The 27,166-nt window shown below is 46.8% G+C and overlaps 2 protein-coding genes across 2 annotated transcripts; one reads left to right on the top strand and one right to left on the bottom strand.

The window, feature by feature from the left end:
* Positions 1-12,195: 12,195 nt before the first annotated feature.
* On the top strand, positions 12,196-15,479 carry LOC123188576 (protein FAR1-RELATED SEQUENCE 3). Its single transcript, XM_044600738.1, has 5 exons — positions 12,196-12,340; positions 12,460-12,804; positions 13,361-13,731; positions 13,841-14,128; positions 14,233-15,479. The coding sequence occupies exons 3-5, from the start codon at positions 13,627-13,629 to the stop codon at positions 14,785-14,787; spliced, it is 948 nt and encodes a 315-aa protein (XP_044456673.1). The 5' UTR covers positions 12,196-12,340; positions 12,460-12,804; positions 13,361-13,626; the 3' UTR covers positions 14,788-15,479.
* Positions 15,480-15,785: 306 nt separating this feature from the next.
* LOC123188575 (ultraviolet-B receptor UVR8) lies at positions 15,786-26,438 on the bottom strand. Its single transcript, XM_044600737.1, has 6 exons — positions 25,565-26,438; positions 23,975-24,184; positions 23,781-23,891; positions 21,886-22,254; positions 21,690-21,797; positions 15,786-16,421 (listed from the first exon to the last, which is right to left on the bottom strand). Exons 1-6 carry the CDS (start codon positions 25,874-25,876, stop codon positions 16,077-16,079), a joined length of 1,455 nt encoding a protein of 484 aa, XP_044456672.1. The 5' UTR covers positions 25,877-26,438; the 3' UTR covers positions 15,786-16,076.
* Between the last annotated feature and the right edge of the window lie 728 nt (positions 26,439-27,166).

The raw sequence follows: 27,166 nt of genomic DNA, 5'->3' as shown, positions 1-27,166 counted from the left end.
TAAGAAAAAATTAAAAAAAGAATCCGGCAGCCCCTAGTACGTTTTAAGCCGTATTTTGGGCATGCCGTTATTGTGCCCCTTCCCCTGTGCCCATGGTATTTCAAGGGCGTAGTTATGTACGCGAGGTACTGGTTTCGCTATGTCGCGAAAGCTGGGGTTGGGGCGGCATTGCTACGCTTGCTCAGAGTGTGCCAGGCGGTCCTGTTGTGGGTTACTCCGGGCGTGCTTGGCAGTGTCTGGCTTTTTAATGGCCGGACTGGAGAATTGCCTGAGAAGGCTACTTTGTACCTCCGCTGCGAGAGCCGCCGTATGCTCCTCCGTACGGAGGGAGCATTCGGTGTTTCCTTTGACCGTAATTACTCCTCGAGGGCCTGGCATCTTGAGCTTGAGATATGCGTAGTGCGCACCGCATTGAACTTTGCGAATGCGGTTCGTCCGAGCAGGGCCTGATAGCCACTGCGAAACAGGACTATATCGAAGATTAACTCTTTGCTTCGGAAATTGTCCGGGGATCTGAAGACCACGTCAAGTGTTACTGAGCCTGTATAGTTGGCTTCTACACCTGGTATAACGCCTTTAAAGGTCGTTCTTGTGGGCTTAATCCTTGAGCGATCTATGCCCATTTTCTGCACTGTATCCTGATAAAGTAGGTTCAGGCTACTGCCGCCGTCCATGAGGACTCTTGTGAGATGAAATCCGTCGATGATTGGGTCGAGAACCAATGCGGCGAAGACGCCATGACGGATGCTAGTGGATGGTCCCTTCGATCAAAAGTGATCGGGCAGGAGGACCATGGGTTGAACTTTGGGGCGACTGGCTCTAACGTGTATACGTCCCGTAGCGCACGCTTCCGTTCCCGCTTGGGAATGTGGGTTGCGTATATCATGTTCACCGTCTGCACTTGTGGGGGAAAGCCCTTCTGTCCATTGTTGTTTGGCGGCTTGGGGTCCTTGTCGTCACTGTGCCGCCCCTTGTCTCTGTTTTCGGCCCTTAACTTGCCTGCCTGCTTGAACACCCAACAATCCCTGTTAGTGTGATTGGCTGGCCTTTCGGCGGTGCCATGTATCTGGCACAAGCGATCGAGTATTCGGTCCAAACTGGACGGGCCCTGAGTATTCTTTTTGAATGGCTTTTTCCGCTGATCGGATTTATAGCCTTTGAATCCGGCATTGACTGCCGTGTCTTCATTGCTGTCGCTGTTAACGCGGCGTTTTTGCTTATTCCGACATGTCCTACCACTTTTGTCCTTGGTATCCGAATTACCAGGGTTCTTTGATAAGTTGTTACTGCAAGCTAGCCAGCTGTCTTCTCCTGCGCAAAAGCGGGTCATGAGTGTCATGAGGGCTGCCATGGATTTCGGCTTTTCTTGTCCCAGGTGCCGGGCAAGCCACTCATCGCGGATGTTATGCTTGAAGGCTGCTAGGGCCTCTGCGTCCGGACAGTCGACTATCTGGTTTTTCTTTGTTAGGAACCGTGTCTAGAATTGTCTGGCCGATTTCTCTGGCTGCTGAATTATGTGGCTTAAGTCGTCAGCATCCGGCGGTCGCATGTAAGTGCCCTGGAAGTTGTCGAGGAATGCGGCTTCCAGGTCCTCCCAAGAACCGATTGAGTCTGCTGGCAAGCTGTTAAGCCAATGCCGGGCCGGTCCTTTAAGTTTGAGCGGGAGGTATTTGATGGCGTGTAGATCATCGCCGCGTGCCATGTGGATGTGAAGGAGATAATCCTCGATCCATACCGCAGGATCTGTTGTGCCATCGTATGATTCGATGTTTACGGGTTTGAAACCCTCTGGGATTTTATGATCCATTACTTCATTCGTGAAGCATAGCGGGTGTGCGGCGCTTCTGTACTAGGCTATATCACGACGCAGCTCGGAAGAGCTATGTCTGTTGTGTTCGGCCCGGCCGGATTTGTTGTATCCGGCGTGAAGATCATTGTCACATGTCATAGGGAGCCTGCGCGATCCGTAGATCGATCTTGTTTGTCTTGCCTTATCCTCCAGTATGTCTCGCAGGTCGGGCGCATTTTCCCGTGCCTTAGTTGAGCGGCGTCGGGGCATGGCTTGGGTGGAGGGCCGAGAGGCCTCTCTGTCGCGGCCGCGAGGTGGCCGGTCTGCCATGTCATGCGTTGGTGATGTAGGTGCTTCCTCCTCTGATCGGGGTAGCGGCCTGAGCTTCGGGTAACTCTTGGAGGGGCGTTCGAGTTCATACTCTTCAGCCGCAAGGACTTCAGTCCATCTGTCAGCTAGCAAATCTTCGGCAGCTCTAAGATGTTGCTGTTTTTTCTTGAGGCTGCTTGCCGTGGCTAAAAGCCTGCGTTTAAAACGCTCTTGTTCGGCGGGGTCTGATGGTATGACGAACTCGTCGTCATCGAGGCTTGCCTCATCTTCGGAGGGAGGCGTATAGTTATCATCCTCGACCTCTCGGTCTGCCGCTCTCTCATGAGGGCTGGCTTCTCCATCTTCCTGTGCCGAATCTTGCTGAGGTGGGTGTTCTTCGGCGCTATTCGGGGTAGTATTATCTCCCGTGCCGGAATCACCATTTTTGCTTTGGCGGGATTTAGAGCGGCGCCGCTGACGCCGACGCTTTGGCTGTTTCTTGGGGGCGTCATCCCCCACTGTTCCATCGACATCTCCATCTTATGGAGTATCCACCATATATATGTCATATGACGAGGTGGCCTTCCAGCGCCCTACAGGTGCTGGTTCCTGTTCGTCTCCTACATCGTCGTCCATGCCATCGATGTCTTCGGAGCTGAAGTCAAGCATGTCGGTTAGATCGTTGACAGTGGCTACAAAGTGGGTGGTGGGTGGGCTTTGAATTTCCTCATCGTCCGTATCCCACCCTCGCTGAACGTAGTCCGGCCAGGGCTCTCCTGATAAAGAGAGAGACTTAAGAGAATTCAGGATGTCGCCAAAAGGCGAATGCTGAAAGATGTCTGCGGCGGTGAACTCCATTATCGGCGCCCAATCGGATTCGATTGGCAGGGGCGCGGGGGGTTCGGAGTCCGGGGAGGAGTCCGGATCCTCGGAGTCACGGGTCGTGCAGAGTGCGGGGCTAGCGTTCGGCTCGATCGCTTTCGGGATCGCAGCCCCCGAGGTGACGTCCAACCGCTCATCCTCGATTGGCGCAATGGGCTCTGAGTTAGGGGTCGGAACCGATGCGTGTGCGGCCTCCAGGACACTGTCCGGGGGCAGAGCTAGATCATGCCCCTCGAGATAGTGCGGCGCGCTTGGCCGTGGCTCGAGCCCGTCGAAGATCAAGTCTCCGCAGATGTCAGCCATGTAGTTTAAGCTTCCAAACCTGACTGGGCACAGCTTTCGATCTGCTCCAGGTGGCCGAGCGAATTGGCCCACAGAGCGAAGCCGCCGAAGACGAAGATCTGTCCGGGGAGCAAAGTCTCACCCTGGACCGCATCGTTGTTGATGATCAAAGGAGCCATCGGGCCTAAAGGCGACGACACAGAGGAACTCTCAATGAAAGCACCAATGTCGGTGTCAAAACCGGCGGATCTCGGGTAGTGGGTCCCGAACTGTGCTTCTAGGTCGGATGGTAACAGGAGGCAGGGAACACGATGTTTTACCCAGGTTCGGGCCCTCTTGATGGAGGTAAAACCCTACATCCTGCTTGATTAATATTGATGATATGGGTAGTACAAGAGTAGATCGACCACGAGATCAAGGAGGCTAAACCCTAGAAGCTAGCATATGGTATGATTGTTGTGTATGGAGTTGATTGCCTACGGACTACAACCCTCTGGTTTATATAGACACCGGATAGGGTTAGGGTTACATAGAGTCGGTTACAATGGTAGGAGATCTTGAATATCCGCATCGCCAAGCTTGCCTTCCACACCAAGGAAAGTCCCATCTGGACACGGGACGAAGTCTTCAATCTTGTATCTTCATAGTCCAGGAGTCCGGCTGAAGGTATAGTCCGGCTACCCGAACACCCCCTAATCCAGGACTCCCTCACTCACTTTGCCATCCTTCTTATCCGCCAATCACTTGGGGTAGTTCCGCTTCCAGTGACCAGTTCCTTTGCAGTAGAAGCACTTAGTGTCAGGCCTAGGACCAGACTTGGGCTTCTTCACTTGAGCAGCAACTTGCTTGCTGTTCTTCTTGAAGTTCCCCTTTTTTCTTTGCCCTTTTCTTGAAACTAGTGGTCTTGTCTATCATCAACACTTGATGTTTTTCTCGATTTCTACCTTCGTCAATTTCAGCATTACGAAGAGCTTGGGAATCGTTTCCGTTATCCCTTGCATATCATAGTTCATCACGAAGTTCTACTAACTTGGTGATGGTGACTAGAGAATTCTGTCAATCACTATTTTATCTGGAAGATTAACTCCCACTTGATTCAAGCGATTGTAGTACCCAGACAATCTGAGCACATGCTCACTAGTTGAGCGATTTTCCTCCATCTTTTAGCTATAGAACTTGTTGGAGACTTCATATCTCTCAACTCGGGTATTTGCTTGAAATATTAACTTCAACTCCTGGAACATCTCATATGGTCCATGACGTTCAAGACGTCTTTGAAGTTCCGATTCTAAGCCGTTAAGCATGGTGCACTAAACTATCAAGTAGTCATCATATTGAGCTAGCCAAGCGTTCATAACGTCTGCATCTTCTCCTCCAATAGGTCTGTCACCTAGCGGTGCACCAAGGACATAATTCTTCTGTGCAGCAATGAGGATAAACCTCCAATCCTCATCATTGCTACTAACATCTTTCAACACAATTTTCTCTAGGAACATATCAAAATAAACATATGAAAGCAACAACGTGAGCTATTGATCTACAACATAGATATGCTAATACTACCAGGACTAAGTTCATGATAAATTAAAGTTGAATTAATCATATTACTTAAGAACTCCCACTTAGATAGACATCCCTCTAATCCTCTAAGTGATCACGTGATCCAAATCAACTAAACCATGTTCGATCATCACATGAGATGGAGTAGTTTCATTGGTGAACATCACTATGTTGATCATATCTACTATATGATTCACGCTCGACCTTTCGGTCTCCGTGTTCCGAGGCCATATCTGTATATGCTTGGCTCGTCAAGTATAACCTAAGTATTCCGTGTGTGCAACTATTTTGCACCCGTTGTATTTGAACGTAGACCCTATCACACCCGATCATCACGTGGTGTCTCAGCACGAAGAACTTTCGCAATGGTGCATACTCAAGGAGAACACTTCTTGATAATTAGTGAGAGATCATCTTAAAATGCTACCGTCAATCAAAGCAAGATAACATGCATAAAAGATAAACATCACATGCAATCAATATAAGTGATATGATATGGCCATCATCATCTTGTGCTTGCGATCTCCATCTTCGAAGCACCGACATGATCACCATCGTCACCAGCGCGACACATTGATCTCCATCGTAGCAGCGTTGTCGTCTCGCCAATCTTATGCTTCCACGACTATCGCTACCGCTTAGTGATAAAGTAAAGCATTACAGTGCAATTGCATTGCATACAATAAAGCGACAACCATATGGCTCCTGCCAGTTGCTGATAACTCGGTTACAAAACATGATCATCTCATACAATAAAATTTAGCATCATGTCTTGACCATATCACATCACAACATGCCCTGCAAAAACAAGTTAGACGTCCTCTACTTTGTTTGTTGCAAGTTTTACGTGGCTGCTATGGGCTTAAGCAAGAACCAATCTTACCTACGCATCAAAACCACAATGATAGTTTGTCAAGTTGGTGTGTTTTAACCTTCGCAAGGACCGGGCGTAGTGATACTCTGTTCAACTAAAGTTGGAGAAACTGACACCCGTCAGCCACCTGTGTGCAAAGCACGTCGGTAGAACCAGTCTCGCGTAAGCGTACACGTAATGTCGGTCCGGGCCACTTCATCCAACAATACCACTGAACCAAAGTATGACATGCTGGTAAGCAGTATGACTTATATCGCCCACAACTCACTTGTGTTCTACTCGTGCACAACATCAACACATAAAACCTAGGCTCGGATGCCACTGTTGGGGAACATAGTAATTTTAAAATTTTCCTACGCACACGCAAGATCATGGTGATGCATAGCAACGCGAGGGGAGAGTGTTGTCTACGTACCCTCGTAGACCGAAAGCGGAAGCGTTATGACAACACGGTTGATGTAGTCGTACGTCTTCACGGCCCGACCGATCAAGCACCGAAACTACGGCACCTCCGAGTTTTAGCACACGTTCAGCTCGATGACGATCCCCGCACTCCGATCCAGCAAAGTGTCGGGGAAGAGTTCCCTCAGCATGACGGCGTGGTGACGATCTTGATGTTCTACCATCGCAGGGCTTCGCCTAAGCACCGCTACAATATTATCGAGGAGTATGGTGGAAGGGGGCACCGCACACGGCTAAGAAAATGATCACGAGGATCAACTTGTGTGTCTAGAGGTGCCCCCCTACCCCCGTATATAAAGGAGCAAGGGGGGAGGCCGACCGGCCCTAGAGCGCGCCAAGGAGGAGGAGTCCTCCTCCTAGTAGGAGTAGGACTCCCCTCTTTCCTACTCCTACTAGGAGGGGGAAAGCAAGGGGGAGAGGGAGAAGGAAAGGGGGGCGCCCCCCCCCTCTCCTAGTCCAATTCGGACCAGAGGGGGAGGGGGCGTGCGACCCACCCTGGCCGCCCCTCTCTCTCTCCACTAGGGCCCATAAGGCCGATTACTTCTCCCGGGGGTTTCCGGTAACCCTCCGGCACTCCGGTTTTCTCCGAAATCACCCGGAACACTTCCGGTGTTCGAATATAGCCGTCCAATATATCAATCTTTATGTCTCGACCATTTCGAGACTCCTTGTCATGTCCGTGATCACATCCGGGACTCCGAACAAACTTCGGTACATCAAAATATATAAACTCATAATGAAACTGTCATCATAATGTTAAGCGTGCGGACCCTACGGGTTCGAGAACAATGTAGACATGACCGAGACATGTCTCCGGTCAATAACCAATAGCGGAACCTGGATGCTCATATTGGCTCCCACATATTCTACGAAGATCTTTATCGGTCAGACCGCATAACAACATACTTTGTTCCCTTTGTCATCGGTATGTTACTTGCCCGAGATTCGATCGTCGGTATCTCAATACCTAGTTCAATCTCGTTACCAGCAAGTCTCTTTACTCGTTCCGTAATACATCATCTCGCAACTAACTCATTAGTTGCAATGCTTGCAAGGCTTATGTGATGTGCATTACCGAGAGGGCCCAGAGATACCTCTCCGACAATCGGAGTGACAAATCCTAATCTCGAAATACGCCAACCCAACATGTACCTTTGGAGACACCTGTAGATCTCCTTTATAATCACCCAGTTACATTGTGACGTTTGGTAGCACACAAAGTGTTCCTCCGGTAAATGGGAGTTGCATAATCTCATAGTCATAGGAACATGTATAAGTCATGAAGAAAGCAATAGCAACATACTAAACGATCGAGTGATAAGCTAACGGAATGGGTCAAGTCAATCACATCATTCTCCTAATAATGTGATCCCGTTAATCTAATAACAACTATTTGTCTATGGTTAGGAAACATAACCATCTTTGATTAACGAGCTAGTCAAGTAGAGGCATACTAGTGACACTATGTTTGTCTATGTATTCACACATGTATTATGTTTCCGGTTAATACAATTCTAGCATGAATAATAAACATTTATCATGAAATAAGGAAATAAATAATAACTTTATTATTGCCTCTAGGGCATATTTCCTTTAGCATCCCACCGGGTTTATTGACCCGGCGCTTCCCGACCGTGTGTGCCTGCTTTCGCGGTCCTTGTACAGACTCAAGCAGGCTCCGCGCGCTTGGTACCAGCACATCACGGCGTTTCTCCACCAGCTTGGGTTCCGCTCTACCCGCTCGGATGCCTCACTCTTTTTCTATCATCAGGGTTGTAACACTGCCTACTTGCTGCTCTATGTCGACGACGTCATACTGATAGCATGTACGGCTGGTCTCCTCAGTCAGCTCACGGCTTGTTTTCGCGCTGAGTTCGTCATCAAGGACTTGGGTCCTTTGCACTACTTCCTCGGTGTCGAGGTGGTGCGCTGTCCAGATGGCTTCTTCCTTCATCAGCGAAAGTATGCTCACGAGCTCCTGGAGCGCGCCGGCATGCTTAACTGCAAGCCTGCCGCTACACCTGTTGATACGAAGGCCAAGCTTTCTGCAACGGATGGTTCTCCTGCTTCGAATGCTGCTTTCTATCGGTCTATCGTTGGTGCTCTCCAGTACCTCACTCTGACTCGACCGGAGATCCAATATGTCGTGCAGCAGGTGTGTCTTCATATGCATGCTCCTCGAAACGTTCACTGGCCTGCCGTCAAGCGAATTCTCCGCTATGACTGTGGCACTATGGATCTTGGTGTCACGCTTCACGCCTCCACCGACACCGTCCTCGCCGCCTACTCAGATGCAGACTGGGCGGGCTGCCCTGACACTCGGCGCTCCACTTCGGGCTATTGTGTCTACCTTGGACCCTCACTTATCTCGTGGTCATCCAAGCGGCAGCCTACGGTCTCTTGTTCCCGTGCTGAGGATGAGTATCGTGTGGTGGCCAACGCTGTCGCCGAGTGTTCATGGCTTCGCCAGCTGCTTCAGGAGCTCTCTTGCCCTGTTGACCGTGCTATGTTGGTCTACTGCGACAACGTCTCGGTGGTCTACCTCTCCGCTAACCCGGTGCATCATCGACGGACCAAGCATATTGAGTTGGATATTCATTTTGTTCGGGAACAGGTGGCTCTTGGCCATATTTGTGTTTTACACGTCCCTACTTCCCAACAATTTGCAGATATCATGACCAAAGGCTTGCCTACGGCGTCATTTGAGGAGTTTCGGTCTAGTCTTTGCGTCAGTCGCGGTGCCGCTTCGACTACGGGGGGGAGGGTGTTGAGTATATGTGTTGTGCATATTTGTATATTGGGCCCACCTCCTAGTTGCCTTGTATAGTTGAGGTCGTGGCCTACTCTTGTACATCATATATACATGCGTTTGCACCTCAGGAATACAACACGTGATTCCCACATCTTACAGAGTTAATTGGAATATACTTTGCTACATCTACACATTGACAAGACTACCAGGGACTTTTGGGGGGGGTTCTTTGCTTGGTAAACTGGTCAAAGATAGTGGCATGGCAGCAATGTTGTTCAGCGGGCAGTCAAATGGAAATTGAGGCTGGCGACATGCCTATAAGATTCAAAGGAGCCTGGAGCGCATCATGGCAGGATCATACATACCAATACAAGGCGTCAACCAATGCATGGAGATGTGCGGGCGAACACGACGCAGGGTGGAGTATGTTTGCAGTCGGATAGTTTTGGCTGGGTCGGACTGGAGTGTCTGACGGATCGATGAGAATGTCGGTCAAAGCAGAAGATGGCGGTGATTTTAGCGATGATGACATAGGAGCGTGATGCTGATGGTGGCTGGCTTCTAGGGCGTGGAAACACGTGGTGCAGGCCTGAGGGCTTGTGCGGCTTTGACAAGACTATGGTGCAAGGTTGATTCAAGACGGTGCACATGGGAGAGCTTGAAGTTGACGGGGCGCAGGGTGTCACGTACAACCACCATGGAGTCAGGTTGAAGGTGGAGTTGGAGTCTGATGGGTGACTTCACTCTAAGCTGATGGAGGGGCTACGGCGTAAGTCAACGGAGAGTCGAAGCCTATTTCAGCGGGATAGCGAGAGACACGTGGATCTGATTGGGTACCCGTGGTCTGATGGAGATGTGATACTCGGCATTGGTCGGTGATGACCGATGGTTCTCTGCAGTGGGGGTTGAGGCAGTGTGGGCTAGCTACCCGGGAGACTCGACCAGGACAGCAGAGGCTTGACGCGGTGATAGCGGTGAGGCGTGCAGTAAGCACGTGACACAACGACAGACCAAGGCACTAATGGTGAGACATGTGGTTAGACAAAGTATGCAGGGGTGCTAGTTGGTGACTGGGTCTATCGGTGCTAGTTGATGGACAGGAGTTGACCGTGGAGAATCTGAGAAAGTGGCAAAAGGTCTAAAATTGTTAAAAGTTGAGAGAGTACATGGCCGTGTATTATGTGGTGTTCAGTGCACATGGCAAAGTGCGGATGACAAGTACAGAAGAAGGCGGAGTGCTATAGCTATGAGACATGTCAGAGACTATCCGGGAAAAAATGATGAGACAACTGTGAATTTGACTTGGGGTGACACAGGGCAACGGTGAAATTCCTCCAAGTTTCAGACAAGCAGTCAAGAAAGAGCGATGATGTTGAGTTCAGATAACTATTATATGTGGCGTCCAATATGTGAGTTGTTCACTTTCACACAGACAATGGTCGGTGTGTGATGGCGTAGAATGGATTCTCCGAAAGTTGGGAGCACAAAGTAGAGTAATGAGGAACTTAATTTTGCTCGAGTGTTGACTGTGAAGATGAGAAGGGACTACAGTTGTAGGTGGAGTCACATGGAGTCAGTTGTAGGTGGAGTCACATGGAGTCTGGGAGTAGCAGTGGTGCTCATGGCGTATCTCAAGTCCAATGTACATGGAGGTTCGACGCATGGATGAATTCAAGGTGGTGAAGAATATTCACCAAGGTGGAGTTTGTTAGAGTTGTGTCGAATATTATTGTACAAGGTAGGTTACAGTTGGACTTGGTTTTGGACTGTGTGTTGACAAGGTAGGAGTTGTGTCTTAATAGGACACTTGTATCCTGAGCCTCTCATATATATTGGGGGTAGACAGACGATGTAACTTATGTCAACATAATAGCACAGGCACGCGGGGGAGCCGACGGAGTGTGCCGGCGCCCGGGCGGCCGGGGTGCGGTATTGTAGTGGTGTCATGGGGAGGAGCGCCCGTAGTCGGGCCCCGGGGATGTAGCCATGATGGTGAACCTCGTTAACAAATCTCGGTGTCGTGTCTCATGTGATTGCTTGTGGCCTCGGATTTATTCTAACAGCTCGCAAGCAAGCCATAGTTTCTCGCAGTAGCACTAAAGCAGAGTATAAGGCAGTTGCTAATGCCACAGCTGAGCTTATCTGGGTACAGACTCTGTTGAGAGAGTTGGGAGTATCTCAAGATCAACCACCAGTCCTTTCGTGTGACAATATTGGTGCGACCTATCTTTCATCCAATCCAGTCTTTCATGCTTGAACCAAGCACATTGAAGTTGACTATCATTTTATGAGGGAACGTGTCACGCAGAAGCTTCTTCGTATCAAGTTTATCTCTTTCAAAGGGGAACTTGCTGACATCTTCACGAAGCCACTTCCACAGCCTCAGTTCGAAGATTGAAGACACAATCTTAACTTGCTATGTACTTCAAGCCACGGTTAAGATTGAGGAAGGATGTTAGACTGTATTTATACATAGCTTCTGTACATAACTGTATATTGTATTTGTACACACGATATACCCCTATATATACAAAAGAGCCACACCCGTATTAGGGTGTCGATCAGTTTCCCACAACCCTAATCTTTACAGAAAGAGAAAGTGCATTGTTGTGTGGCTTCGATCAGGGCCTTATGAGGTAACTAAATTATGTAAAGCATATATGTTTGGTGCTTGATCTATAAACTCTTTTTCTATCTAATAATAATAATAATAATAATAATAATAATAATAATAATAATAATAATAATAAAGAATAGGGATCCACCCATACATCCATATCTTACCATCTACTCATCATCCACAAAATTTTGGGCGTTACTGCTTTGTGTTTGCTGACATACATCTGCACACGATGAAAATTTGTCTACTTTTTATCTAGGTCATAAATGATGTTATTGGCTGGAATTTTTCACATGCATGAATTATTTTATATTTTTTAGAGATCACCAAAGAAAATTGAGAAATAATATGGGTTGCTCCAGCAACTAGTAGCACAAATTCGAGAAGGGCGTTTTGGCGGACGAGTTGCATGGAGGCCGCTATCTCCGTCGCTAGTTCTGGCGTCGTGATGCATGGTCTCTGCCCTTTTTACTATATATTTGACTTCTATTTTGGTAGATATACAGCAGTGCCGCCTGCTCCTGTTCAGGATTTCTACGTGGGCCTACGATTTCGCAGCTACCTCGCGAGAACAGCTGTTCCGTCTGGGCGGCGTTAAATTTGGCCCACTAGACGGGTTGTCGCAAGTGTTTGTGGTATGGGAAATAAATGTATCTACTGGGCCCGTTCAATGACATCGACTCTCATTAAGCGGTAAGTGGTCGTGCTTGGGTAGTCGACCAAGAAGCAGAACATACATACCGCACCTGGGTGATTGCCGATTCTCGCCATGGATGACATGGAGTTCTTCTTCGAGGAATCTGGAGCAGGGTAATCTTCTGAAAAAATTCCTATTTCTCTGTGCAGGCTAGAAGTCGATCTGGATTCAAGTTTCCTCCCATCTTGTTCTTCTAAACTCAGATCTGGGTGGTTCCCGTTTCTCTGTGCAGGCTTGTACTGCGTTTCGATGTCGGGGTTGTCTTAAGAGATCTAGTTGCCGGCGCACAATTGGCTGATGGCGACACGAGTGGAATTGGCGATGCGTAGGAGGACCTGATTTCTTCTATGCCGATAGGACCAGCTGGAAGCCGCATGGATTACGAAGGGGGCGAGGATATTGGTGAAACAGTGCGCACTGGGAGGGGGGTGTGCGGCTCATATGATCTTGGAGGCGAAGGGATGGGTGATTCCTGCGAGATAGGTGATTCAAATATTGCGTCTGATGCCACGGACCAGGGTGCAGACGAGGAGGGTGTGGGAGTAACCAATGCAAATCAATCTTCTTGGATCAGGAGGTGATTTTGTTATTTATCACCATGAAACTGTTTCGCTTTTTGTTGGTGATTTTTCCTCAAATATATGCTTCTCAATTTTTGCTGATAGTTTTGTTACAAATATTGTTCATCCAAACTGAAATTAGTCACCAGTATGAGTATTGCAAAAACCTGAAAAAGTAAACGATATTATAATAGCAACATGGGAGGGCAGCGCGCTAGGAATAATCATATTTAGATTAAAAAGAAAATAGATGTTATGTCATGGCTAATGCATCTGTTCATAAAAATGGATGATTTTTGCACACTGGATGGACGCCGCCATCTGCCTTTTTTTTGTTTGTTGAAATGAAGATTTTCTGAATCTGTTCCTGATGATTGTATAGCCACATATATATGTTCGGTAATTATGTTCCCACGACTATTCGTTGATTTTTGATGTATAACACCAAGTGTATTGGAGCACTGTATCCATCCCTCGTTTCATGTATTGGGCAGTAAAAACTATGGTCACCACTTAATTTGTTGTTCCTCATTGAACTTGATTACTGACTGCTTGGTGTGCCATTGTTTGCAGGGTCAGAGTTGGGAAGGCAAAGGATGAGAGGGAGCCGAGCCCTTCAAGGATGCCTGCCCTTGAAGCTTTTGTCCATGCATATGTCGATAAAAAATCAGGAAACGTTGTCAATCCATCGATTGGGACTAGTTTTGATTCTGTCGAAGAAGGCTACGAGTTTTACAATATGTATTCCTGGGAGGCCGTCTGAATGTACGCCGGAAAAAATGCATGCACGAGATTGTGTAGGCAGAGAAGCGAGAGTGCAAACCACCTACTGAAAGGGTATGTACCACCAGGGTGCCCCATGCACTTGTTCATCAGGCAGTATGAGAAAAATGCAATTTGACCGTGACTCAGAAGAAAGTTACCAGGAGAAAAGGACAAAACTAGTAAGTTTGAATATGTCTCTGTGTATTTGGGTGATGTTGCATTGTTGTCGTTACAATAAGAAGATGCTTATCGAAACTGATTTCATTTTGATGTGGTTGTCATTTGCAGGGAGGGGTTGTCCTGAAGCAAAATATCCCAAATGAGGTACATGCATCGCAGGTTTATACCACGACAATGTTTGAAAATTTTGGTGAAGCCTTGTATGAACGTGGGTTGTATGATCTAGTAGAAGTCAAGCCACATTTGGAGTACATTGCTAGGCACATCAAATTTCAGTCGAGGGAAAAGTGGTGCAAGAATGAGTTTGTGATTTCCGTGAGCGAGTCGGCTGATGAGTTCGGGTGCGAGTGTGGGACATTCGAGCACTATGGAATGGTTTGCAGCCATGCACTTAAGGTAGGCGCCCCAGATCCTCTTCCTTACTTACAATCACTTTCTCTAGATGGGCATGGATGAAAGTCACTAGAAAATTGATGTGTTTTTTGACTGCTAATGTTCAGGTCGTGATACACCTGAAATTGCATGAGCTCCCTGCGAAGCATGTGCTCAGGCAATGGACTAGAGATGCAAGAGATATACTACTGCCAGAGTATCTGCGCTGCCAGAAGGATCATGGAACGCTGAAGTATTCTTCTCATCAACGCAACACTTTGTACCTGCTAGCGCTTGATGCCGGTAAGTTAGGCGACAGCAATGTGGAAGCATGTGCACTTGCTATGGAGAAAATGCGAGATGTCAAAGTGTTGGTCGAGCCAGTTGCCGCCATGAGGGATGGGCTTGGTTTGTCTGATATAGAGTTGGCTACAGATTCAGCCGGCTCTAGCGTTGGTAACAAGCAGCACTTTGGCCGAACTGAGTTTGAGCACACCATTTTGCAAGCATCCGATGTGTTCCCGACGCCGAAACGACCGGCTGGGCGTCCCACAAGGTCACAACTAGCCGCGACAAAGCTCCATACGAGGAACCATCAAAGAGTAGATTATGTTATGTATGCGGAGTTCAGGGACACAAGAGCACAACATGCCTTGCTCGGGGGATGTGCCAAAGGCACCTAGGAAATCTCCTTGCTGCTCAAAATGTGGGTTAACAGGGCACAGGAACACATGCAGCAACCTGGCTAAAGTCTGAAAAAACTTAATTTCAGTGTTGTTTACCGGTGGTATGCATTTGGCTATGTCGCCCTTTGTTAATACTGTAGAAACAGTCTGAAACGAGCCGAGGAATAAGAAGACGCCATGACTACGGTTATGAGGAGAGGTTCAGAAGAGTCAAAAGCTTTGGCTGTGCTGAAATGGACACGGCTGCTCCTGTTCTTCTGCGGTATAAATAGATGATTTCCAAGCGGCCGGATTCTCAAAACGGTCAGATCGTAAACCCCAACGTTTGGATTCCAGTTGGCTGGCTACACCGGCTGTGAATATGAGAGCCCGCGCATGCCCATTTTCATCAGTGTGTGAGCTCGCTAGCACTGTAGAGACATGATGGGTAAATGGATTCACACGTCTAGCCAGCCTGCCAGCGAGCTCTGGACGACATGGGATGCTACTGTAGAAAAATACATAATACGGTGTGGGGCGTATAGCTGTGAGCTCGAATACATGACATGCCAGCCTGCCAGCGAGCTCTGGACGACATGGGATGCTACTGTAGAAAAATACATAATACGGTGTGGGGGCGTATAGCTGTGAGCTCGAATACATAACATTAATGCCACGCTGCAGCAGCAGGATGCAATTCCTGACGACCAGGATAGCGAGCTACATGGAGCTCGGCCTCCAAACAGCATTTTCGCACAAATTCCTCCTTTAAGCCACAAAAACATGGCAATTTCATGTCATATCTTCCCTTGTAGTGTACACAATATCACGCACTTCTTTCGTTACCACACACCAACGTACACATCAATCGGTAAATAGTAAACAGAAGATAACAAATCATTGTAAGCAGTACAGGCAAGAGAATCAAGCTATCAAGCAATGTTTCAAAAAAAAAAGAGAAAGGCTTCAAACAGTAGATAGAGCCAAACAAAAGGAAAGAAATAAAATGGGAAACGTTAATCACACCAACAATTTTATATACAAAATCATGCCATGTTCAAGTATTTAATACATTTGCCAAATTACTTTACTATATGCTCTTTTAACTACAACACTTTCCATTTCTGCACATCTCTTGTTTACTCAAATTCTCACAGAACACTGAAAAATCTAAGTACAAAATACAGTTAAGGAGATGAAAACATATGCTCATTATTATTGACTATAAGATGGTAATCTCAGCCTTGAATATACCCGACAGGGGCTGCAATCGCCACTTTTGTATAATGGCAATCTTGGCATTGAACTTACCCACTAGGCGCTGCAATGGCTATATCCTCAATACTACTTTTGTCAAACATTATCTCTGTAGGTTTCAAACACCCACGAATGAATTCCTGCCCAAGTTGCGCCCGCTCATTGTCTCCAAAACCAAACACGATACCTTTATTTGTCACTGCAACAGTATGGTATAGTCCAGTACTTATTTGAGAGACATAATGACCAGACAGGCTGTCGAGAACGCGAGGCTGCATCACTTTGTCAGATGATCCGCGGTCAGGAAACCCTAAACTCCCAAAGCCCATCCATCCAAATGCAAAAACTGAGCCTTCATCAGTGAGAACAAAGGTCTTTCTCTTTCTTGCACATACCTGTCCAAATTCACGAAAACAAAAGCTTTTACATATGAAACTTGTGTAATTATGCTGGTAAAAGTATGGGAAGATAACGACATTTTCATTAGAACATGCAACTTCAGTCTCATGCTTTACATGAACTTTAAGCCAAGCATAGCACTGGACGGGCACGTTCGGAACCGGCTGGTAAATGCCGCCCATGAAATCTGGACAGCACTGAGATACTTTCTGATTCGTGCATGAAGTAAGACATAATTCAATACCTGGACAGTTATATACAAATACGAAAGGGAATACATCTGACAAACAATTACTCCCCAGCAGGGCTCTTGTTGCAACTAATGGATTCCCGACAGATAGGATAAGGAGAAGATGCTGAAACTTGTCCATACAGTCAAACATCCATTAAATGAATTGGTGCAGATGCTCCAATAGTTTTGATGTTTCACTAAATGGTTTCCTCAATGATTAACTAAATATGGATTATGTAGCAAATTTCAAACATCACTCTCCTGACTAGATGTTTCACTAAATGGTTTCCTCAATGATTAACTAAATATGGATTATGTAGCAAATTTCAAACATCACTCTCCTGACTAGAAGACGAATTGGAAAAGACCTATATTGCGAGATTCAAAACTCAAAAAAATTGTTGGTTCCAGAAATGTAAATTTTTGGAACCATTTTCTACTTTCAACATAGACTTATGAATGGTACACTATTAAACTTATTAGTAGTAATATGACTAGAAAGAAATTCAAATAGATTCAACTTTATTTGTGATTGTTCTGTAGTCTAAATTAGTGTTAAATACAAAATATGAACACTAATTGAGGTCTGCTACTAGTAGTTGTTGCTTTGGTTCCTGCTACTTTTAAGTACAATGTTCGACCTTCTCTCATTAAATGCAGTATTGAGATTCTTCTGCGAAAGAAGCTAAGGGCACCTCCAACGCCGCCCCCGAAAATGGGCCGGTAAGTCCGCAAGCTCAAAATAAAAGAATATCAAATCTTTGATGAATGAAAATATTCAAATGCAACAGTACTTTTAATTTAAATATTACCCCCTCTATAAACTAATATAAGATCTTTTAGATCACTGATCTTATATTAGTTTACAGATGGAGTACAATCCAACTGAGTTTTCAAATAAAATAGTTAAAACTTGAATTCAACTCGATCAGATGCTCGAGTTGTCCATTTAACCACTCACAGATGCTCAATCAAATCTCCTTGAGCTGCTCATGAGTTGCTCGATGCCGAATTTGTTGATGCATTTGAATAAACTCATCAAAGGTGGCCGGATTCTGATCTGAAAGTTGGATCATCTTTGTGCATTTGAATAAACCCATGTTCTCAAATTCCAGACCTCCGGCAACATCTTCAACATCTTCACCCTCATCCTCCACGATCATCTTTGTGCATGATCATGCATGTCATCACCTCCCACAAGGTCTCCTGATCCCATTGTTTAGCAGGTCCACGAACACTGCAAAACCGGCTTGGAGCACTCCAGATGCCCTCCCCACATCCTTTCTAACTCCTTGTCTTTGGGCAAAGTGAGCTCTTTTCTAACCAACTGCAACATAGATGGTCTTGACTAACGTAGTCCACGGAGGATTGATACCGTCGATCAGATAGTAACCCATGGTCATTGTACTGATGCCCATTGACTGTATAGTTGCAAGGAGGAGCTTGCCCTTCAGTCAAACTAGCAAACAATGGAGACCGCTACAGCACATTGATGTCATTGTGAGACCCGGACATGCCAAAGAAAGTGTGCCAAATCCAGAGGTCATGTGATGCAACTGCTTCAAGAATGATGGTGGGCTTCTTAACATGGCTCTCAAATTGCCCTTGTAGGGCTTTGGGCAATTCTTCCATTTGTAGAGTTTTTGAGCAATTCTTCCACCTCCAGTGCATGCAATCAAGAGATCAGAGCAAACCTGGCCACCCTCTTGCTTCCAACATTGCCAAGATCCTTTCCGTGTCGGCGACAGTTGGTTCTCTCAAGTACTAAGGTCCAAACACCTCGACCGCCGCAATACAAATCTGACCATGGCATCTCCACATGTGCTCTCAGGCATCCGGAGGTACTCGTCCCATGAATCTGCGGCTGTGCCATATACAAGCATCTGCAATGCAGCCATGCACCTCTGGTAACCAGAGAATCCAATTCTTCCTACGGGATCCTTCCTCAAGATGAAGTAATCATTGTAGGACCGGACACCATTGTAGAGGGGATCAAAGACATTTTTTCGCATCCTGAAAGCGCCGGCGAAAATTGTTCGCGAATAAGGCATCAGGGGCAAAGTAGTCGTCCATCGGCATCAAATGGCCCCGTGCCCTATTCCAGTTCAATGATTGATGATCCTTGTCTCCTTGATCGATCCCTTGAAATTGAGAACATGCTCTTCCGCACGCTCTGCGTCTGCAAGGACCGCTTGCATCATCGCCGTTTCATCCGCATAATCCTTCTCGTCAGACAACTCAACGAGTGCTCGTATAAGTACTCTTGAATCCTCAAACAGGCAAAAACTTTAGCATGGGTATTTCACCAAACACTTGCCGGGTGTGGTGACCCCCGTAGGGGCAGATGATACCTGTGCGGCAAACGGACGAGAGTTGTGGACCAACGTCATAGGCAAAGCGACAGGAGCGGCGGAGGTCGCGGAGGTCCAGAGAGGGCTTGGCCGCCGTCAGGGGTGTAGAGCAGCGGCGGCGGCGGCGAGGGAGGAAGCAGATGTAGAGAAAGAGGGATGGGATGGAGACACGGGGTTGGGTGGCCCGGGGGTGTCGGAGACTCAGAGTCCTACATGGCAGCGGTCCGGACTCCCGCAAAGCCCCGCAAGAGATGGAGACACGGGGTTGGGTGGGCCGATGGTGTCGGAGACTCGTGGTCCTACATGGCAGCGGTTTGACAAGTGGACTGATCCGCGGACCGATGCGGGGCGGCGTTGGAAGGCAAACTGCATCAGGACAGCGAGTTTCGAATGTATGTGGGTGATTTAAGGGTCCACTTTGCAAATACCCTAAGGCTGGTCATAGTGGTGAATAACTTACACTAGTAATATGCATATGTTACTAGTCTATATGTTAGTACTGCCTCTGTTCACAAATATAAGGTGCTCTAACTTCTTTCTGAATCAAATGTATATAGATGCGTTTTACTGTGTTTGTTCATTCATTTCTATCTGTATGTAGTCCATATTGAAATATCCAAAACATCTTATATTTGTGAACGTAGGGGGTACTTCCATAGTGGGTAGTATCATGTGTGTGATAACATAGAGACCTTCATTTATTACTTTGTAATCATTTTTCATTGGGAAGCGCTATGTGATGGTAACACATTAGAGCAAGTAAAATAAGCTTATGTAAGCAGGCTATAAGAATTAAAATATTATTTTTCTGATGACATGGAGGGAAGAGAAGAGGAGAGAAGAGGAGCTGGCTACAGAATAAGAGCCAGCTGCAGCACGTGCTCCTAGGCACTATGTGAGAGTGGGAAGTGGGACATGTATTAATAAGTAGCACAACTTTATGTGTAACTATTATACTTGCCGGCTATAAGATTGGCTATAGATGACATGGCGAAGTCATATAGCCATCAGCTGGCTATACTATTAACCATTCTCTTAGAGCAAGTACAGTCAGCAGGCTGCAAGGATTAAATTATTATATTTCTGCTGAGTTGGATGAGAGAGAAGAGAGAGAAGTGAAGCAGGCTGTAGATTAACAGCCGGCTGCAACACAGACTCCAAGAAACAATGTGAGAGTGTGAAGTGGGCCATGCATTAAAAAATAGTACTCCCGTCGTCCCAAAATAAGTGTCTCAACCTTAGTAGTACAAAGTTGAGAAGTTGAGACACTTATTTTGGGACGGAGGGACTACTACTTAGCAACTAGCTACTATACATGTTGGCAATTAGGTTGACTATATGTGACATGGCAACTTTATATAGTCGGTTGTTGGCTATACTATTAACCATGCTCTTATGTTAATCCATTTGTCTCTCCTATTTAATTACTTGCCACGTCATCTTTTTTGCCTATGTGGCATGCATGTTACTATATTATTACTCCCACTATGAGTAGTCTAAAAAGTAGATGGAGGTTGGTGTATATTGCCATGCACGGTGGTAAATATTGTCAGTGTACTCAAAAACAGCCCCCCCCCCCCCCCTCCCGAGCACACCAAAATGGGCCTCCCAAAAATATGTTGAAGCTTGGCCTCGTCCAGTTATGCTACGAGCCAATCAAGCAAATCATTAATCATTAACCATTTATAAGAGTTGAAGAAATGCTCCGAGTTATGCTATGAGACAATCAAGCAAATCATAAATCATTCACAAGAGTTGAAGAAATGCCCCGAGCATAACACCTCGCACAGCTAAATGAGCGGTGGCACCTCGATGTATTTGAGCACCACCAGGCTACCGAGCACGGCCAAAGCCTCCAAGCATTGCTACCCTGGGCTCAAGCGGTTGGGTTGGGTAAAAGTGAATTTGCCCGCGGCACATTTAATGCGAAGCAGGCTATCGACTGTATCCCGCTGCACGCTATGTATTCTAGGGGAATGATGATGCTGTCGCAAGGCGGTATCGCGATACCCCGCACGATAAGAGGGGCAGTTGATCAGACTGGCACGACAATACAATGCCACTTTTTGACTATGGCTCTGACACCCTGACCCGGGCTACTGCTTCCATGAACTACTTTTTGACTGGCTCTAGCGCCCTGACTAGGGCTGCTGCCTCCATCAAGTACCAAACACTGATGCGTGCAGCCTAGAACTTTGGGATTGTTTTTAGCCCCTGGCCGAACAACTAAAAGGGGGTCTCCACTGAACCCTGGTTTCGACAATCATACGTCAACAAATACATTATGAGCAAGGGCCCAAGGCGCAATTAAAAAGGAATATTCAATATCAAAAAAGGGGAATATGTGAGGAATACAACTTGGTATACTAAATGTTGCACATATCTCCAGACCATTGAATGGTCAGACAACAGGGTGGGGGGGGGGGGGGGGGGGGGGGGGGTGGAACCGAGAGGTACCAGGCCAGGTATTTCCTGCATAGCTCTTCCTTTTTTAACACGTGGGATGAGTTAAGTAGTTGCAACAGGCAACCTCAGTCCGATATCGCTTTGGACCTCCAGAAAAATGCATAACACTACTTTTTCCCAGCTAGATAATTTGATCAAATCAAGTACAAAAAATATATTCTTCTATGCTTTAGTGAAGTCAGGAGGAAAGTGTTGTGTAAACAAATTCAACGGACCTGTACACCAACTTGACCCTTCAGGCCGACAATCAATTCTGGGCTAGTTTTATCATTTTCATCACCATGACCTAATGCTCCACAGTAGCCTCTACCCCATGTATAGACCTGGAGAGAAAAATCCGACTTCTACTTCTGTCTGGAGTGTATAGAAGTCAAAAAGCATAGTTGAAAGTCCATTGAACAATATACTCACATATCCCAGCGCATCAAGAGCTACAGCATGCTCATCTCCAGCGGATACACGGACAACAAGAATGTTCCTCCTCTTAAATGATTGGATTGCACGTGGAAGAAGTTCATTGTGCTGATCCCCATGTCCAAGACAGAAGTTAGTACAAGACCCAAAAGAATAAACTGTCCCATCATCAGTCACAGCAAATGTATAGCTTGCACCAGCTGCAACCTGCACCACTGGACTGGGACCTTTGAATAATTCAACAATCTTTGGAGCAGCCCTGTCTGTAGTGTCACCATGACCAAGCTGGCCATGTGTGTTACTTCCACATGTATACACTAGCCCCTTCCTCGTAAGTATCACAGTGAAACTTAGACCAGTAGCAACCTGTGAAAACAACAAGATAACATGAAACTAGGGCTGTGCATCACAAAGAAAAGGGGAACTGAAATTGAGCACTTGGAACAAGAGCTAAGCAATTTGATAAATCAATGGAACAATTTGAAAATAGCACATGCACATGGAAATAATAATCAGTAACAAAAATTACACAAATCCCACATATGACAACCAACATGTTGATTTAACATGTAACTGAAATCAGAGTTAGTACCAAGGGTGAAAGACAGGGATCAGGTGGTTTAGCAAACCAAAAGGGATATATACATGTGAAGCTGATTTTCAAGATCCTGCAGACATGTTGATGGCGCATGACTAAGAAGTAAGAACTAGAAGAGGAACATCAATCTTCTGCGGCATCGAAGAAGCCGTAGGTTGTCAAGGGCTCATTGTTGTGACACATGAGCACTAGAAATCTGCTGGAGTAGTCTACGAACAAGGAAGTGAATGGCAGACGCGCTAACTCGCCCAAGGGAATTTGCATGAAGTGACGGCCCTAACTGAACATGGCATGTTGGCATGCCGAAATCACGCTCGAGCTGAAGGTACCCGAATTGACCGTCACTGCTGAGGTGGTAGGCTGCAGTCCAGACCTTGTCGTCATCGTCCTTGCGCTGTCCATGAAAAAACTGCTCGCACCTATTGAGCCAACCAGGAGGATCAACTGAGCCATCATATGCTGGGATGTCAAGCTTGTGGAAGGCGGGCACGCTGGAACCAGAACCTGAGCCTACGTGATGGTTAGGCAGGAGCGGACGGGAGGTGATGGGCGGGACCCATGGATGGATTGTGGAGGGGGGCGTGGCCATAACAGTGTATGAAATTGGTTGGCAGGTGGAGACGGGAAGGCAGCGGCGCTCTGCGGCAGCTGCTGCTGTAAAGCTGTTCATGGTAGGGCTGCTACTGGTAGGTGGGCGGCAAAATTGGGAGGGAAATAGGATGGGATTTGATATTAGGGGGCAGCTGCGAGGGGGGGCAGAGGTGCTGTTGGTGAGGGGAAGCACCAGGAGCGCGTCGTTGCTGGGGAGGAGAACCAAGGACACGGAGGCGGCGGCGCGGGCGGCTGCTGCAGCCGCGGAATCTGGTAGCGGGGGCAGGGCCGGCGACTGTTGCTCGAGCGTCATCACGTGCTGCACCAGCGCAGCGAGGGGCGCCTGGTCCTCACTCATTGCCGTGTGAAGGTCTCCAATTGCTTCCTGATGATCTTCATCTGCTCCACAACCTCGATCTAGATTTCTTCGCCTGCCATTGCAGATAGATCTGATACCAAATTGAAAGGACCTACTAGACATAACCCTAATTACTGAAAAGTAAACAACAATATTCTTCTCCCCTTCATTGAGTCGCCCCTTTATATGGTAGATGATACTTGACCAACAAGCTGGCAAATCTATTCAAACTCTAATATGATCTTTACACGGACTCTTTCCTAACAAAGTTGCTTAATCAACTAGGGCTCTAATTAAGTGATAAGACTCCACATTTGACGGGCTGACCAACATAACAAGATTTACCTGCTTGCAGGAAATTCCTTTAAGGGCTAGTATTTGGGTTGGCCGAAATATAGTTCGTCCCACATCCCCATGACCGCAGCAAGCTGATGAATTATCTCCACAGGTGAACACCTGCTTAGAGAATTAACTTTAAACAGAAAGTCAAAAGTAACAAAATTATATCATTAAGAAATATGTAGTGTCCATGCAGTTACCTCCCCAGACTCTGTAACGAAAGCAGCATGGTTGTGAAAGGCGGATATATTAACAACACGGGCAAGCGACGGGAAGGAAACCCGACTGAATGCCACACACTGTGTAGTATCAGGACCATGTCCTAGCACACCACACAAACTGGACCCACAAGAATAGACCGAAGAGTCATGGACTAAGAGCGTGTGATATCTCCCTGTCGCTACTTGCATCTGGAAACAATACAACATGTTCACATAGATAAGAAGCCAATTTGGACATGATTTTCTAATATCAGAAAATTACAACCATTTCAGTGCCATACTAAAGAAGCCATTGCCAATAAAAAATAACAAAACAAGTTGTAGACAAAAAAGAAATAACTTCCTAGCTAATTCATTTACTTATTGGCAAACATACCAAAAAGTGTCAATCACAACAAGTTCAACATATTATTAACTCCGCAAGGAAGAAGGCTACATTTTTCTACGTAAAAGTAGCAAGCCCAGAAGAACACTTCTGCCCCCCTCCAAAACAACCTAATACGCATGAAATTCAACAAAAAGCCCGAACAGTCTTGTCCACAAGAACATGTGCATGGTCAGTCATGTGGCAAACATTCTGGATACTTGTGGGATATGGTCAGGTCAAGGAAAAAGCCAAACTTCTTTCCATGAGTATCTTGAGATGTTTGCCACCAGAGCATTCCAAACGTGGATACACCTTTCAAGTGCCCACAGGAGGGTTGTGGTTAGCTTTCAAGTGGACATGGGCTCTGGCTGATTATTTGTGAGTTCATACATGGGAAAACCCTATAAACGATTACAATGCTTATTAGTATATGCTAGGGAAGAGCAAAGTCGACCCATGTCATGTCACTGGCTGGAGTGAACAACCATATCACAATGTTTCTCAAAATGTTTGTTTGATATGAAATGGAAGAAAATATGCTTGGAAATAGAGCGTGACAGGGTTGGAGAATGGCACGAGTAAACTATTAGATGTGTGTTGTCCAAAGTACAAGGGTTCTCTTGATGCAAGATGGATGGCTCAATTTTTTCCTAGAGTTATACGTGTGTTGCACATGCATGCTTAAAATGTAAGAAACCTTAAAACATACTCCCTCCGTTCCAAAATAGATGACCCAACTTTGTATTAAAGTTAGTATAAAGTTGAATCATCTATTTTGGAACAGAGGGAGTAGAACGAATTGGCAACAGAATTTACCAAGAGGCCATCATAATAAATCATTTCGAAATGATTGCATCTGATTTCATGTCATGTCCATGGTAGCATTATATGCCATAGGAGTGCATACGACAGAAAGGTTACTAAGTTTCTCATCATGAATTAGTTTTTACTGTTCACTGTCTTATGATGAATATGATGCGTCCCACTTTAAGCCAAATGTGGGTGTGTGCTCTTTTCCTACTTTGGTTACTCAGAATACCTTGAGCCATGCATGACCGAATGTATCTCTAATTTATCCCAATTCCCATATGTGTAAATGTAAACCCAGTGAACCCAATCATTACGACCAACATCTCTACCCACCAAAAAGGTTGCATTTTCCCTATGTTATATCAGTAGTAAATGAGAGAAAGGGTCCTCACGTTGCCGGACGAGGTATGTACGGTGTCGAAGGATTGCTCCACTGACTGCAGGAACCTCAGCACCTTCTTCCAACTACCGCCACATCTTGCGAGGAGCTCCCCACGAGCCGCAGGCCCAATGACGGAGCAGGCCATGCGCGCTGCGCATAACCGCGAGGCGGCTTGCTCAGCGAGAGGACGGAGGGCGCGGCAGGTACCCTCAAGCCTGGCGAGGTCACCAGCGGCGAGCCTGCCGGAGCTCAGTACCTCCCCGATGAGGTGGCCCGGTAACTCTTCCATGGAGAAAGCGCGAGGCGACTTCTCCCCAGCCATGGATCCACCGCCACAGCTACGAGGAGGAATCGCTGTCCTTGGGGTGAAAAATCGGCGGTTTTGGTGCGAAATCGATTGGAATCATCCAAAGATCCGGACGAGCGTATCGAAATGGTAGGAAAGCAGAAGGAAAACTAAGAGAGGCTAATCCGCGGAGTAGCGACCGATTTGCTGCGGGCCGGTGAAGCGGAGCGGAGAAACCAAATCAGATCCACCAGATTCCAGGTCCCCCGCTGGAAGCTCGAACCAGCAACAGCGGATCGAATCCAAATCCAATCGGGCAAGGAAGGGCCGAATTGAATTGAATCGAATCGGCAGAAGCAGAAACTGGATAAGAATCGGTTGGTCGGAGGTGGGAATTGAAGCGGGGAAGGGAAGGGGCTCCTTTCCGAGAAATTTGGCCAGTATATATTTGTACGCACGCAAAAAGGATACGGACGAACACGAACCGACAGGAAGCAGAGGAAAGCAAGGAAGGGGAAGAGAGAGAGAGAATAGAATGCCGTGAAGCCTCGCTGCGCCTGCGCAGTAGGGCCGATCGTGGCTACGGCAACATGTCAGTGAGTGTTTCCAGGGAGCGATGCGGTGTCAGTGGGAAGGAAAGAATGTTCGTTGATCTGTTCGGTGGGTGCGCGGAGGACGACGTGGCTCGGCCTCGGCGTGGCCGCCACTATCGCCTCAGATTTTTTTGACACTCCACGAAGCTTTTTATTTAAACCGTCATAATGTTTATAAAGACGAATGGAAGTTCGCTGAATGGTCTAACCAGACATGGCGGCCAAGCCCTAACTGCAATGCGTGCTTCGTAAGACTGTGAGCCTTGAAGTTCGAACTCCTAAATTCATGAACAAAAATACAAGTATTGAAACTAATGGCATGATCTATGATTTCATGTATGATTGCACCATAACTTGCTCCATGCTTTTGTTTGATGTCGTCGATCACTACCCTGTAGTCAGACGCCACATGGATGGAGTTTAAGTTCAGGTCCTCTGCTAGCGCCAACGACTCTCTGACCGCCAAAGCTTCTAAGGTAGTAGGACCATGAATACCCTTAAGAACCAAGGCAAAGGCCCCCAAAAAAACGCATGTCTTGTCCCTGCATACTGCGGCGGCCGACCCTGCTTTTGCCATGCCCCTTGTAGCTGCATCAACATTTATTTTTGCACAATCTCCCAGTGGTGGCTGCCAACTCATGGGTCTCTCTGTTCTTGCATTCACGGTCCTCTGCTCCGGCTTCTTGATGATTTGGAGGTCGTTTAGCTGCGCTTGGATGAACATATGCGTTGA

The sequence above is a fragment of the Triticum aestivum genome, chromosome 2A (genome assembly GCF_018294505.1).
Source record: "Triticum aestivum cultivar Chinese Spring chromosome 2A, IWGSC CS RefSeq v2.1, whole genome shotgun sequence".
Lineage (NCBI taxonomy): Eukaryota > Viridiplantae > Streptophyta > Magnoliopsida > Poales > Poaceae > Triticum > Triticum aestivum.
The sequence above is the reverse complement of the archived record's forward strand: the minus strand, read 5'-3'. Positions and strand labels throughout refer to the sequence as shown.

What these genes read in the sequence shown, in the direction of transcription:
- LOC123188576 (XM_044600738.1), top strand. Translation starts at nt 13,627, where the DNA reads ATGTACCACCAGGGTGCCCCATGCACTTGTTCATCAGGCAGTATGAGA. An exon ending in AGGAGAAAAGGACAAAACTA is followed by an intron (nt 13,732 to 13,840) that starts GTAAGTTTGAAT and finishes TGTCATTTGCAG; the next exon opens with GGAGGGGTTGTCCTGAAGCA. An exon ending in TTTGCAGCCATGCACTTAAG is followed by an intron (nt 14,129 to 14,232) that starts GTAGGCGCCCCA and finishes GCTAATGTTCAG; the next exon opens with GTCGTGATACACCTGAAATT.
- LOC123188575 (XM_044600737.1), bottom strand. Translation starts at nt 25,876, where the DNA reads ATGGCTGGGGAGAAGTCGCCTCGCGCTTTCTCCATGGAAGAGTTACCG. An exon ending in TCGTTACAGAGTCTGGGGAG is followed by an intron (nt 23,892 to 23,974) that starts GTAACTGCATGG and finishes TTCTCTAAGCAG; the next exon opens with GTGTTCACCTGTGGAGATAA. An exon ending in AAGGAATTTCCTGCAAGCAG is followed by an intron (nt 22,255 to 23,780) that starts GTAAATCTTGTT and finishes TTGTTTTCACAG; the next exon opens with GTTGCTACTGGTCTAAGTTT.